Source organism: Centroberyx affinis, unplaced genomic scaffold, assembly GCF_046629955.1.
Source record: "Centroberyx affinis isolate AG114_WGS23_722 - 3 ecotype Tasmania unplaced genomic scaffold, CSIRO-AGI_Caff_v1 ptg003528l_1, whole genome shotgun sequence".
NCBI classification, from domain to species: domain Eukaryota; kingdom Metazoa; phylum Chordata; class Actinopteri; order Beryciformes; family Berycidae; genus Centroberyx; species Centroberyx affinis.
Genome location: NW_027281472.1, coordinates 73,522 through 86,863, shown reverse-complemented (window position 1 = coordinate 86,863; position 13,342 = coordinate 73,522). Strand labels below are relative to the sequence as shown.

At 41.4% G+C, this 13,342-nt stretch overlaps 2 protein-coding genes across 2 annotated transcripts in view; one reads left to right on the top strand and one right to left on the bottom strand.

The window, feature by feature from the left end:
• dnah5 (dynein, axonemal, heavy chain 5) overlaps positions 1–6,272 on the top strand; it is a 106,520-nt gene extending 100,248 nt beyond the window's left edge. The window contains exons 85-88 of the mRNA XM_071539855.1: positions 959–1,171; positions 2,375–2,527; positions 3,831–4,062; positions 6,121–6,272. Coding sequence (XP_071395956.1) covers positions 959–1,171; positions 2,375–2,527; positions 3,831–4,062; positions 6,121–6,272 — 750 coding nt within the window. The remainder of the gene's footprint in view (positions 1–958; positions 1,172–2,374; positions 2,528–3,830; positions 4,063–6,120) is intronic.
• A 3,892-nt stretch (positions 6,273–10,164) lies between these two features.
• Positions 10,165–13,342, bottom strand: part of adcy2a (adenylate cyclase 2a) — a 67,559-nt gene continuing 64,381 nt past the window's right edge. Inside the window, exons 24-25 of the mRNA XM_071539856.1 lie at positions 11,444–11,568; positions 10,165–10,317 (exon numbers count right to left, since the gene is read on the bottom strand). Of these exons, the coding sequence (XP_071395957.1) occupies positions 10,165–10,317; positions 11,444–11,568 (278 nt within the window). The remainder of the gene's footprint in view (positions 10,318–11,443; positions 11,569–13,342) is intronic.

Sequence of the window (13,342 nt, the reverse complement as noted above, 5' to 3'; positions counted from 1 at the left end):
TCTATCTCTATCTCAACACTTCCAAAATTGCACATGGAACAATCAACTCAGTTTGTAGGAGCCTATAGAATGCAGGATATTTAAATATATTTAACATTTCCATGTCACACCCACAATGGTCAACCTTTCCAATAATGATGCTGACATATTCTCCAATCTGCTAATACACTAGATGTTGTTACTGATGTAAAAAGAAGAAATGTGGCTGTTTTGGAGGTGGGCGGTACATTTGATTACAGCCTGCAGGAAGACGTCCTTACGAAGATCTTTAAGTATCAACCTCTCACGGCAAGTTATTTCAGCTCAATGCAAATGTCAGCTGCTGGTGTTTATATTTGGAAGCTCAATGCTCACGGGTTAGTGGTGAGAGAGTTGCAACTGGCAGGAATGCCAAAGAGAGACGAAGAGAGTTATTGCTCTCTACGCCCACACTTAAAACCCACAGTGGAAATTCAACAAGTTCATGCACGTTCTCTAGGGGATGTTGAAAGGCATCCTGGGAAATGTAGGAAATCACTAACTGAAGTAGACTAGACAGGTTGAGGGAAAGTTTGACTAGCAAAAAGGTAAATTATAGCACTACATCACAAAATAACTCCTGGAATGCACATCACAGATTGATGAAATACAACACTGTAAGAGTATCAAGGGTGCAATTTGCCTTTAAAGTTATAGTTATTGTTATTTTCTTTTCTTTATAACCTTCTAAAAAGTTAATTCTAGGTCATGAATATCTTATTTTATATGTGTGTGTATGTGTTTCTGTTTATGTATAGATGTCTTTATTGATCTTGACTGATTGTCTGGTACATTCCAGCTCATGAACATCTCTTTGTGTGTCAGTATACTGTAAGTTTTAACTCCATCCACGCTAAATCCTTCATGGGGAATCATTAATAAATTAATACGCTTCATCTCGTCTAATCTGTCTTCATCTAATGTATTACTTGGCGACCAGGTGAGAGAGCGTCTCCAGAAGATGGGTCCCTTCCAGCCCATGAACATCTTCCTGCGTCAGGAGATCGACCGGATGCAGCGGGTCATCGTCCTGGTCCGGAACACGCTGACGGACCTCAAGTTGGCCATCGACGGAACCATCATCATGAGCGAGAACCTGCGGGACGCCCTCGACTGCATGTACGACGCACGCATCCCCGCACGCTGGAAGAAGGTCCGTCACCAATCACTAAAATATTCCTATAATATTCTAGTAGGGATTTATATATCATATTTTATGGTATCATTTTATCTCCTATGGCATCACCATAACATCCCTATTTTAATCTTATAATATTCCTATAGGGGCATATACTACAATACTATATTTGTAAGGTATCCCTCTAAAATGTATTGTAGGATTACTGTAGTTGTTTTTCATCAGGGTAATTTCAGGGGAATATTTTTCATCACAAGACACGTAATTTTGAGGAAAAAACAACTTTCTATATCTGTCCTTCAGTTTCCTGGAATTGTTTGTTGAAACCACACGACACAGCTCACTCCAAGCGGCTATTCAGTCCCATTGGTTTCCATGAAGAATGATAACAAGCCATTTTAGGGAACCTGAGGGACAAATACATATCCCAAATATCTTTGTGCTTCTGTGCAGGTACAGTTTTGATAATGTGATTTAGCATTCCCCAGGCTCTGGTCATATCTACACCACTAAATCAAAGGAGAAATTTCACGGTTTCTGATGAGATCAAATATGTCACGCTAGCTAAAAGGGAACTCATCATCATCAATCAACCTCTGATGTCCTGTTCGGCTCTTGCTTTGTTTCCTTTGTTTTCCTTTATTTGTGTACTTACTTTCATAGACTTGTATCCCCAGTGCACAAACCCATTTCCATGATGGATGAAAATGACTTTTCTTCCAAACAACTTAGTTGAAGAAATTGCCAAAATATTAATATTGAGAGTGGGGGGAGAAAAAAAAACAACAAAAAAATATGACTCGGCACGACTTTTCCCGTATCTTGCATTTTAATCATTCTCTTGGCATTCAAGCCATGCTCCCGCAAATATTACATTATTAGAATAATTTGTACTTGAATGGGACTGACTCAGAGAGGAGAAAATCTGGCTGGGATTCAGAGTTTTGTACCTGCAATGCTCTGTTCTGTTATGTTCCACTGTATTTTGATCTATTCTATTCTATTCTATTCTATTCTGCTTGGTTCTTTAGAAGTACTGTCTTTTTCTCTTCCATTCAGCCTTGCTCCCATGGTCATTCACAGTCCATAGTTTTTCCACATGTCATCCTGTTGTCTTGTCTTCTGATCCGTTTGGATAACCGTCTTCTGTGTCTTTTCATCGCTCTGTTTTGGCCGCGTTCTGTTCTTTTGTTTATTGTTTTTCTGTGTTTTCGCCAGGCGTCGTGGGCTTCCAGCACCCTGGGGTTCTGGTTCACAGAGTTGCTTGAGCGAAACCGGCAGTTCCAGGCCTGGATCTTTGAAGGGCGGCCCAACTGCTTCTGGATGACAGGCTTCTTCAACCCGCAGGGCTTCCTGACAGCCATGAGACAGGTACGCATGGCATCCAGCTACCTGCCTACCTACCTACCGCTGGGGAGGACGCCAGATGGCACGGGGAGGGGGAGGCGGGCACACAGCCACATTTGCTCATGCACACACGCACACACACACACACACACAAAAGCACGCAGCCGCGCTCATGCACATATATATATACATATATATATAACAGAAGGATGTATGCGCACATACAGGCATGCAAGCAAGCATACTCACAGACACAGGTATAATCATTGTGGAGCCAGTTCCTTGTCGCATTTCTGTGCAAAGGTTAGCTTTGTTCTTTTCGGAACACAAATACATGATTTACGAAAGAGACATGACAATCAAATTTTAACCCTGCATGATCTCATTAAATGAAAAGATAGGGCTTCATTGTGTCTTCCCTGAATCAAGGGAAGGAGGTACATCTCACACTTGGCAGACTTGCTGATGACTCCTATAGGGCCTATAAGCACTACCATTCATGTGGGGAGTCTATGCTTTCACCTGAGACATATTTATTTCACATACGTATATTTATTCCTGCATTACTTCATGCACAAAATGAATTCAGACAAAGCCGTGCACAAGTCTTAGAGCATTTTCACATTTTTGAGTTTGAAAACAGCTTTCACACCAACAGACTTTAGGTATAAACTCTTTTAGGTCTGGAAAGAAACCCTCCAAATGAACTTGGTGTGAAAACATCCTTGCACATATTTTTCTTTTGGTTTTTGGTGGTGATCCAGATCTGGGATATCTGCCATTACTAGTTTATCATTTTTTAGCCATAACTATGAAACTAATGGAGATAAAGAGTTGAATCCAAATCCTAAGGGCATTTTTGCAGGGTCAAGAAATCAATGTAATGAAATTTAAATGATAGGAATGATGTATTTGGGCTAAACAGCAAGTTAGAGAATTGTTCAGCGTTGCATGTTTGTGCTCTTTGAGTGCCTATAGCCAACAGTATTTTTTTAATTCAAAATAAGGGGAAAAAATGACTGGATACAACACTCACATTATTATAATGATTTATTGTGGCACTCTACCTCACTCTTGTTTGAGAAGTCATATTGGATTTAATTGTTTTGGCTCTGCGCTCCATTGTTGCCGTGCACTTCTCTGCCTCACACAGTATTTTTTTCATTGTACCACTCTTACAGCCCCGTTATCGAAATTGAATTTTTGTGGAAAACAGTCGCCAAATGTCATCTCCGCTGCAATCAATGTTGTGTCCATGTGCATCGCCACATAATGTTGTCGCCTGCGTCACAGCTTTAACCTTCGTGTTTGTCCCTGTCCCTCGCAGGAGATCACCCGGGCCAACAAGGGCTGGGCCTTAGACCGCATGGTGCTGTGCAACGAGGTGACCAGGTGGATGAAGGACGACATCACCCAGCCCCCCGCGGAGGGCGTGTACGTCTACGGCCTCTACCTGGAGGGAGCCGGCTGGGACCGCCGCAGCTGCAAGCTCATCGACTCCAAACCCAAGGTCCTCTTCGAGATGATGCCCGTGGTCAGGATGTACGCCGAGAATAACGGTGAGAGGCTGCCGACTGGGTCTGGAAGGAGGGACGACGTGTGTGTGTGTGTGTGTGTGGTATCTCCATCTGTATCTCTTCAGTCATTGTTCAGAATTAATTCAATTCAATTCAATGTGCTTTATTGGCATGAAAGTTCACAGACAATATTGCCAAAGCATCAAGATGAATATCAGTCTAGGTGTGTGTGTGTGTGTGTGTGTGTGTGTGTGTGAGAGAGTCAGTGCCTGGACAGAGGAACTGGGTTGCTGCGTGTTCAGCTCCCGTACCCAGAGCGTCCAACTATGTTGGAGGCTCTGTAAACTATGTTCAGAATTATCTGTCTGTTACTTGTATTCAGATTCAGATTTGGCTTTAGATTCACAGTAGAACTCAAGAGTATCAACCAACAAACAAAAATATATGTATTTCAATGAGCAACAACTGTTAGATAAACTAAATCAGTGGAATCCCACCTCCTACACCCCTGACTAATGGTCACTGAGCAATTAGCTATAAATTGAACTGGGAATGAAAACAAACTCTTAAAAACATTAAATGTACTAATTGGGGGACACAGGTCAATCGGTTTTAACATTACTGAGGGAGAAAAGTTTTCTGAACATTTTTCCATTTGCAAATTTTCACTCAAATATGAACCACTTGAACATTAGTAGAGCCAACATTTTGATAACGTGTAGGAATAGAAAAGATTCTAAACTATAACATAGAACCTTGCAGAGCTGTTTTATCCTAAGTCTTTTCCCACTTCTCTTTCTCTCTCTCTGCATGCACAGCATTTGCATCCCACGCAGTCACTCAGAATGGATGGATGTAACATTTAAATGTCAAGCAGACTAAGCGTTATTTATTTTGTCTGGGAATAGATTACCAGCAGTATGTGGCACAGTGTTTGTTGTGGATAAGACCAGACCGGATCCGGGCAGGCAGCGAGAGACGGGGCCCCCGTGGACGCCCGCAACAAAGTCTGCCCGGGAATGAATTAATGATCCAATGATACGCATAATGCGGTTTGTTTACACCGTGTCCCCCCAGCTTTTCACACAAGACGACTGCCTGCTGCGTTTGTGTGTGTGTGTCGCTGCAAATGAGAAGGGGTGAGGGATAGATGAGCGTCTGTTTATGTGTGTGCCTGGTTATGAGTATGTGTGCCCGTCTGTGAGGCTATGTGTGTTTTTGTGGGTACTTGTCTGCGAGGCCTGCTGTATGCGTACGCTTGCGCAGAGCCTTGAAAACCCATCTCCTACTTAATTGTGACTCCCTTAAAGGGATTACTTTCATCCCCGTGTGTATTCGCTCCGAGGACCGACTGGACAAGGGTTGCTGGTTTTCTCCTGAAAAGGATTGTTGGTTTCCGTGCCGACAGGGGTTGTTTTTGTGGCACCGAGGACTTCTTCTTAACCGCTTGTCCCTCCACTCGCTACAGTCCTCCGTTCCAGTCCACTCACTCAGAACATTACGACGCGCCGAAGCCCCCAAACACTCACACGCCTCGTAATCGCACCGCGTTTTTGCAGCCAGGGCCCATTATTATACTATTCAAGAGGGTACGGTGCGGTCGCAGAGAAGCACTCGACAGCACTCGAGCATGTTGGGACGGTGTCAGTGAGTTAACACGCAGGCCACCAAGCACTGAGGTGGCGCTTCATTGTGACTTACTGTAAGCCACAGGACTCCTTTTTATTCTATGGAGTAGTGGGAAATAACCATTGTTCTCCTAATCTGAATTATTTGCATGGTTTTAGAATATTTTGACACCATGAAACCAGATTGTTGAACGTGGCTGGTGGCATCTCTACAATAAGATCATATTTTATTGACTTACGATGAGGCTATGGTGAGGTTAGTAGGACGCTGCTTCATTAGGACCTTAATATGGAGACCATTTCACTAGCTGCTGGTTCTGCTTCCATATTGTATCCTGTCAGCCCCGTCATCCCAGTTCAGATGTGGTGGTGATAGAAGGCTTCAGAACCTATCGATTATTTTGGATTTCCAGTCGATGATTTTGCTTTGCAAGCAGCTCAAAGTGACGTGTTTTCCGTTTCTTCATTGCAGGTGTGAAGGATGCCCGCCTCTACTCCTGCCCCATCTACAAGAAGCCAGTTAGGATGGACATGAATTACATCGCAGCTGTAGACCTGAAGACTTCACCTCCACCAGAATACTGGATCCTGCGAGGCGTGGCGCTCCTCTGTGACGTCAAGTAATCACTTCCTGTTTCAAAACACTGAAAGTCACTCAAAACAATATGCAGCACCAATGTATATGCTGTCTTTCAAAAAGACGACATATGTATAACCATGTAAATTATAATATTTTCTGTGCATTTTCTTCATCCAATTCAAAAATTTAAATCTTTTGTATTTTAAACTCCAATACTCAATCTAGTCTTTCAGAATGGAATTTGTGGGGGTTTTTTATTTTGATTTGACTGAATTGAAAGGGAATTGACCTCTACCCATAGCTGTTTTTGTACAGGTAAAGGTGAAGGGCAATAGTGTCCTTTTCTCCACATTGCTCTTTTACAGTGGTAATCATCACAAAAGTCTCCCAACATGCATCTATTCTTAATGATGCACCTACAGTATCTTCCAGTGTTAGTACTGCTAGTACTATTATTATCTAGTACTTGTTGAGGAAGAAATGGAAAAGTACCTATAGTTAGCAACATTCCTATATGCTCACTTAATATGTAACCTTTGACCCATATTTACACCTGAAGTGAGCATATAGGAATGTTGCTTAGTACTTTTCCACTTCTCCCTCAACACACTGATGCAGTCATTACAGCCTATTCTTTCTAAAATGGTGCAAGGTTGGCAGGGCTGTCAACACACCATACACGCATAAGACAGAGACGTGCTTAAGTGGCTCCATGTGCACTAAATGTCAGCTTGTGCCTTATTAATCTACTTGATTAGTCTACTTGAATTTCATGCTACACTCAACTTCAATCAGTAGCTGAGTAAAGGTTGATTTGTAAAATTAACAAGCGTGTGAAGCTTCACATACAGTTTACATCGTCAGTTCCCTGCACTGAAAAAAACCCCGAGATGAATCAAGCCCCCGAATAGAAATGACCAAATTTGATGTAAGAAACATGGTCCAGGGGAAATTCCATATCAATGTTAATTTGTTGTGCTTGAGGTCAAAAGGTACTGCAGGACAGCTGTAGTACGACTACTGAAGGTCTTTTATAGGTGTACAAATTCCCCAGGCACTTGCAATTTATGGTTGGAGGTTGCCAGGTCCACCTACAATTAGATAAATTACTTTTAGATCCGGATAAAGATGACATAAAATGTTTTAAATGACACCCTGAAACTTGTTTTTTATAATTCAAGCCACATGCTAGAAGCTCTCACCACACTGATAAGAGCACAAATATGAAGAAGCGATCACAGGATCTTTCTATAATCGACACCCTGGGTGCAATGCTTGACATCAGAGTAATGATAGTGACTGCTTCACACTGTATTTCTAGTCATGCTCATGTTAATTAATGGCCTAATGATCATATTGAGTGTGCCTAACAATCTAGTATGTTGTAGCTGTTTTTTTGTGATATATTTTACTCACATTACATTTTCAAATATAGATTTACTCGGACTTTCCTTGAATAGGAACAGCAGTGTTTGTCCATTAGAAAAGTAGATGGCACACTTAATGCCATGCTATGCTGACTGATTTAACTTCTACTACTACTGATACACCTAAAGAAAAAACATCAGGTCATAAATGGCATTGCCCATGTCAAGCATCTGTCTGTCCAGACCCTGATGGAGAGATCAGATCAGAGCCACATATGGTCAGAAAGTCTGGGTTTTTGGGTGTTTGTAAATCCAGCCTAGCTCAGAGTTTGTTAAACTAGATCCAAAATGTTTAGATCCAAAAATGTGTTTGGTCCAATATTTCATCAGACAAAAAAAACATTTAAGAAGTCCTGCCTTAGAAGTAAATAATGATAATATTGCCACACTAGTCTGTGAACAAAGTATTGTCAGATGAAACGTTGTGAATCTATTTTTGTACATCCACTACTGTGACAAAATAGCGTGCATATTTCTAGACAAAAATGATAGCGTTTTGATTCTATTAAAATCTTATAAATAACTCTTGTAGCTTTGTATCTCTTGTATCTTTCACAAGATAACCATCATGCAGAGGAGCCTTATTAACAGAGAGGAATATTCGGCATGTTGAAAAAAGGTTGTGTTCATTAGCCGGAGACATTCTTCATCCTAAATAAAGCCACAAAGGGGACACTAATTAGGAACGTATACGTGGCAGCTTGATGAGAGTTATGTTGACAGTCTGAAAAACAGACTGTCACACCGGATTGATTACATTTGTAGTTTATTTGATTTCAACCCTTTCAACAGAAATAACCATCATCCAGCGCTGTCACGCTTTCACTGTGTGCCTCACAAAGAGCAGTTTTGGTTGGTAAAGGGAGAATTAATCCAGTGTGCAGGGATACTTTTATTATTGTTCTGCCATTTATATCAAGTACCTGGTTAAATATAGTCTTTTTTTTGTTTTTTATCCCAAATAAGAACCTTGCAGTCTCATCAGGCAAAATGATAACTCCCCACGAGACTGAAATACATACAAATTTTAATGAAGTTTTTACAAAAAAACAATGGCATCATCAAAACATCAAAACACTTTTTTGGTAGTATTTTCTTTTCTTACAAAACCACCGTACCGTACACACTCTAGCTACCCTGTACACAGACCTGGCTTGGGCTTCCCAAATGCAAATCCTCAGACTAGAATCATCTGTACCCCTTTGACTTGCAGCAATTGTATCTTCATGGTTCAGATCTGATGCTCGTCTGAACAGGAACAAACACATCTGATTTCCCTGCTTAGACAGCCATCTAAACATCAGATCTATTTTTCTGTTTTGGGTAAATACAGTCAATGAAGATGATTCAAGTGCAAAGATGCTTTTGGGAAACCTGGCCTTGCATGAATATCATCATATATCCATAGTTGTTTTTTTTAATATATTTTATATTTTCTGTATATGGTCCTATGGTCCTAGACCACCTGTAAATACATCCAAGATTTCGTGCATCTAAGAACAAGGTGGACGGAGGTATGTACACTTATGTCTGTCTCCTTGTCGCTTGTTTGTGTTATTTTAAACAGGACCAGCTCATCTATGCAGCAGTGGTCATGCATCATTTGTCTTTCTTTCATTTTAATAGCACAACTCCCATCTGTGGCTATTCTTCTGTGAACATTTTGCATCCCTCTAAAGATTTGGTTAAAGTGGGGACACCGAATGGTAAAATGGCGACCCGTACATTTGTGGAGCGTTCTTCAGAAAGCCACGTTGTACTTCCGACAGCAACCTTCATAATACATTCAAAGCCATTTTGCCCGGTTTGTAGACATTATCAACAATGTTGATATGGAACAGCTGCACGGCATGAACAAACTACAGCATATTCAAGTTTACCTTGACTGATGATCCAAAACATCAACATCTCATTCTTCTCTTCTCTTGTTAACTCTGTAATTCTTTGGGTGCCCTTGACGTTGTAAAATAGTTGCCTTGGACTTTGTTGCTACAACACAATATGTGGCTGCTGTTAGTGGCCGCTACAGTCCTTCACCATTTGACATCCAAACTGTGATCTTCTGGATTCTGTTCTTGATGCACCTGGCTGGAAAAGAGGCTTTCACGGCACGGTGAATTCCTGCCTCCCACAACTGAGTCCAAATACGAATTTTGATGATTTCAAATGTTTTTCTCTCATTTCTCTGACACAACGGCAGAACTATCTGAAATATGCCACCATGACAATTCCTGATCCAACAGTCAAATTACAATATACTCCAGGTGTATTGCCTACTTGCTGTACACGCTACACTTACAGTTACATAAGTGACAAAATGTATACTATAGCTGTGGCGTAGGGAACAGTAAAATCAAGATTTTTGTCCCTTTATGGTGCGGATCTGATTGCCTCGTGTCTTGTTTTGTTTCCGTTTCAAACAGTCGTGAAAAGATCAGAGCTTTACCGTACGGAATCAAAAATCAGATGTGTTGTGCCTGTGTAAATCCAGCTTGTGTCGAACGCGGTCTCACGGCATTACATTCCCCTGGGACAGTGAGCGGGTCATCTCCGTGTGCACGAAGTAGGTCTTGAGCTCTCCTTTGCCCTTGACGTTGATGATGCCTCGGCAGGAGCACATGTAGCCCAGGGTCAGGAGGATGCGACTCGTCTCCTCCGTCACCTACAGGGAGAACCAGATGGGTAATATCTGTCTGTTATCATTATTATTAGCAAGAAATTATGAGAAATGTTCAGCTATGCCAAGTGGATGACCAAAAAGTACTTTCATTTATGACAAAATAACACTCTGAAATGACTGGATGTAACTTCAATGTGAAGTATTTTCTCAACCCTAACCTTATGATTAATTTCAAACAAGATTGTCAACATACATAAAGTACAGCTGCACTCACATGAGCCTGCACTACATGTTTAATCTTATCATGCAGCATTACAAGGGATTACAATCGTCAGAGCTCATGTGTGAAATTCAATTTGTAGTGGAAACTATCTGAAATCACATCAAGTGTTGAAGCTTCCAGGCAACAATGAAAGGATAAAACATTTGGTTTGAGTCATAAATGACCTTGGATGACCAAAAGTTCTCTCTTGGGTTTTCATATGCAGGTAAAATCGACACACGCTTGGAAATATGTGTGCTGCCTTGGAATAGCTGAGCATTTCTTATCATTGCTTCCACATATGTGAAAATATCGGCAGGTAATCTCGGCATGTGGCGGGCGAATGGAAAGCGCTGCAGTTTTGCTTTATGACGCAGCAGATGGGTTTGATCTGGGAAGTCTGATACAACCCTCTGCAGGCTGAATGATTTCCCAGAGCCACGTGCCACGGAGGAGATCTCAAACCAATCTACCTTATCAAACTATGTCACACAATGTCGAGATGATGTGATGTCCTTGGTGCCTCAATATGCCACAATGGCAAATGTCACAGGTGGAGGGAAAGGGTGATGTATCTTTAAAACATCTGTATTGACATTTAAGGAGCAGTCTGCTTCTACCAAAAAAGAACATAATCCAACAGAAAAATCTAAAAATGGTAAATTAATTTTTGCTTCCATTAGCAAAATATAAGTCTTCTATAATAATGTCTTTGGCTTCAGTGATAATATATAAAAGCAGAACCATCATGACTGTTCAGGCATCAGAAAACACCGGGAATGTAATGTAAAATAATTAAGAGTTTTCTGCCAAAATATGCCTGTTCAACTCTACTTCGGCAAAATTTTAGAAGGAAAAGACCAGTGCCTACCATGAATGCATCACAGAAAATGGCAAGTTAATTACCTGTATTTTCCCCAGGACTCCAGTGCTGTCCATTCTGCTGGCTACATTCACTGTGTTCCCCCAGATATCATACTGTGGTTTCTGGGCTCCAATTACTCCAGCTATCACTGGACCATGGTTGATACCTGACAAAGGAAACCAAGCAATCAGTAAACTATTTACCCACTGCTGCTGCTTTTACATCTGCCTCCTGTAAGTATTGACCCAATGTTCTTTTTTTACTGTTTCTCTATTGACTGATGAGACTATTTGGTCTGATTTTAATAATTTATTTTGTGCATCTGAATGTGAATTTATCTTATTGTACACACATACACACAACTCCATGAGTAATCAATTTCCCTGTCACCACTAGCATTGCTTTTACCCATTTCTACTTTGCCATGGTTGCATGTGTTGGAAGTTGTATATGTATCTAAACATCATTTTAAAGTGTTCACACACGTTGACATTCTCATCTTAATTGTGATAAGATAGTGGCATTATGGCTCTGATCTTATACTTTAATAATGTTGGAGAAAATATATGAAAATCAACCTTTGTGGCTACTGATTAATTATTGAGTTGAGACAGAAGCGCACTTATAATGAGGCCCTCGGTAAGAGCTACGGCTTTGAGAATGAGCTACGCTTTTCTCAAGATCTCATCAGAACATGTGAGGAAGTGGAAGCTAAACGCAGCTCGACTCCTCTAATCCCCGACGCTCTGGGCAGTTACACTAAGCAGGATCTGGCTTTTCACAACGTTGAGCCGACACTGGGCCTCTCTTTACTTTGGCTTCCGAGTCAATTTCCAGATTGCTGGAAATTGCAATCTGCACAAGTGTACAGGCAGCACACACACTGGTTGTGTCCAGTCACTGTGGGTGAGGACTTGTACCCTACTCTGATGAAGCGTTTTAGGCCCGTCTGGAAGCAGCGGGGATGTACAGACACACACACACACACACACACACACACACACACACACACACATACACACACACACACACACACACACACACACACACACACACACACACACACACACACACACACACACACACACACACACACACACACACACACTGCTGAGTTAATGGTGCGCCCCACGCTGGGAACTTTACAGACAGGTTGGAGGTATCGAGCTCTGGCTCTTACCGCATGCAGTGAGCTGGGACCTGCCTGCCTGCTTTCTTCTTAAATGTTCCTTGTTCTAATTTTCTCTCTCTCCCTCCCCCTCTCTCTCTCTCACGTGTCAAATGCTAAACCCACTGCCTCACTGACTTTCCTCCTCGCGAGGGATTTGTCTTTCATACAGGAAATGGCTTTATTTTGTTGCCACATCTAAGTGCTCCTCAATATAGGATACAGTCTACCTCTTGGAATGTTATTGCATCTGTTGTAAACGGCTTCTCTTCAGCCATAAGCAGCGAACATGAATTTTATGTTCAAGTTATTTCTACAATACCACTACCTTAATGGTTATAGAAATATAACCACCATTAAGGTAGTGGTGCCTGAACATGAACCTCATTGGACGGAGACACAGAACCACAGTTTTTTGGAGCGCAAGTGAGCTAACTGCCAAACTTGAACAGCAAAGAAGAAACTCAAACAATAAAAAAAATGGCAGTGACTTATTTTTCAGTCATTCATGACCATGGCATTGATTATGTTGGAAGGTCAGCAGCTAGCTAACTAGCTTACCTAGATAGCTATAGGCTAGCATGGCTAGTTTGAACTTAGATCATAGGATAACTAGGTTACTTAGCATGGCTAGATCACATTTTTTCAAGCTTTCATGGTATTAGCTTCCTCCTCTCTTATCCCTTGTATTTTCCCTTCATTCAGTCTAACATTACTCTGTGGTTCTTTGGCTCCGCCCACTGAGGTTTAAAATTTTCAGCTAATCATATGG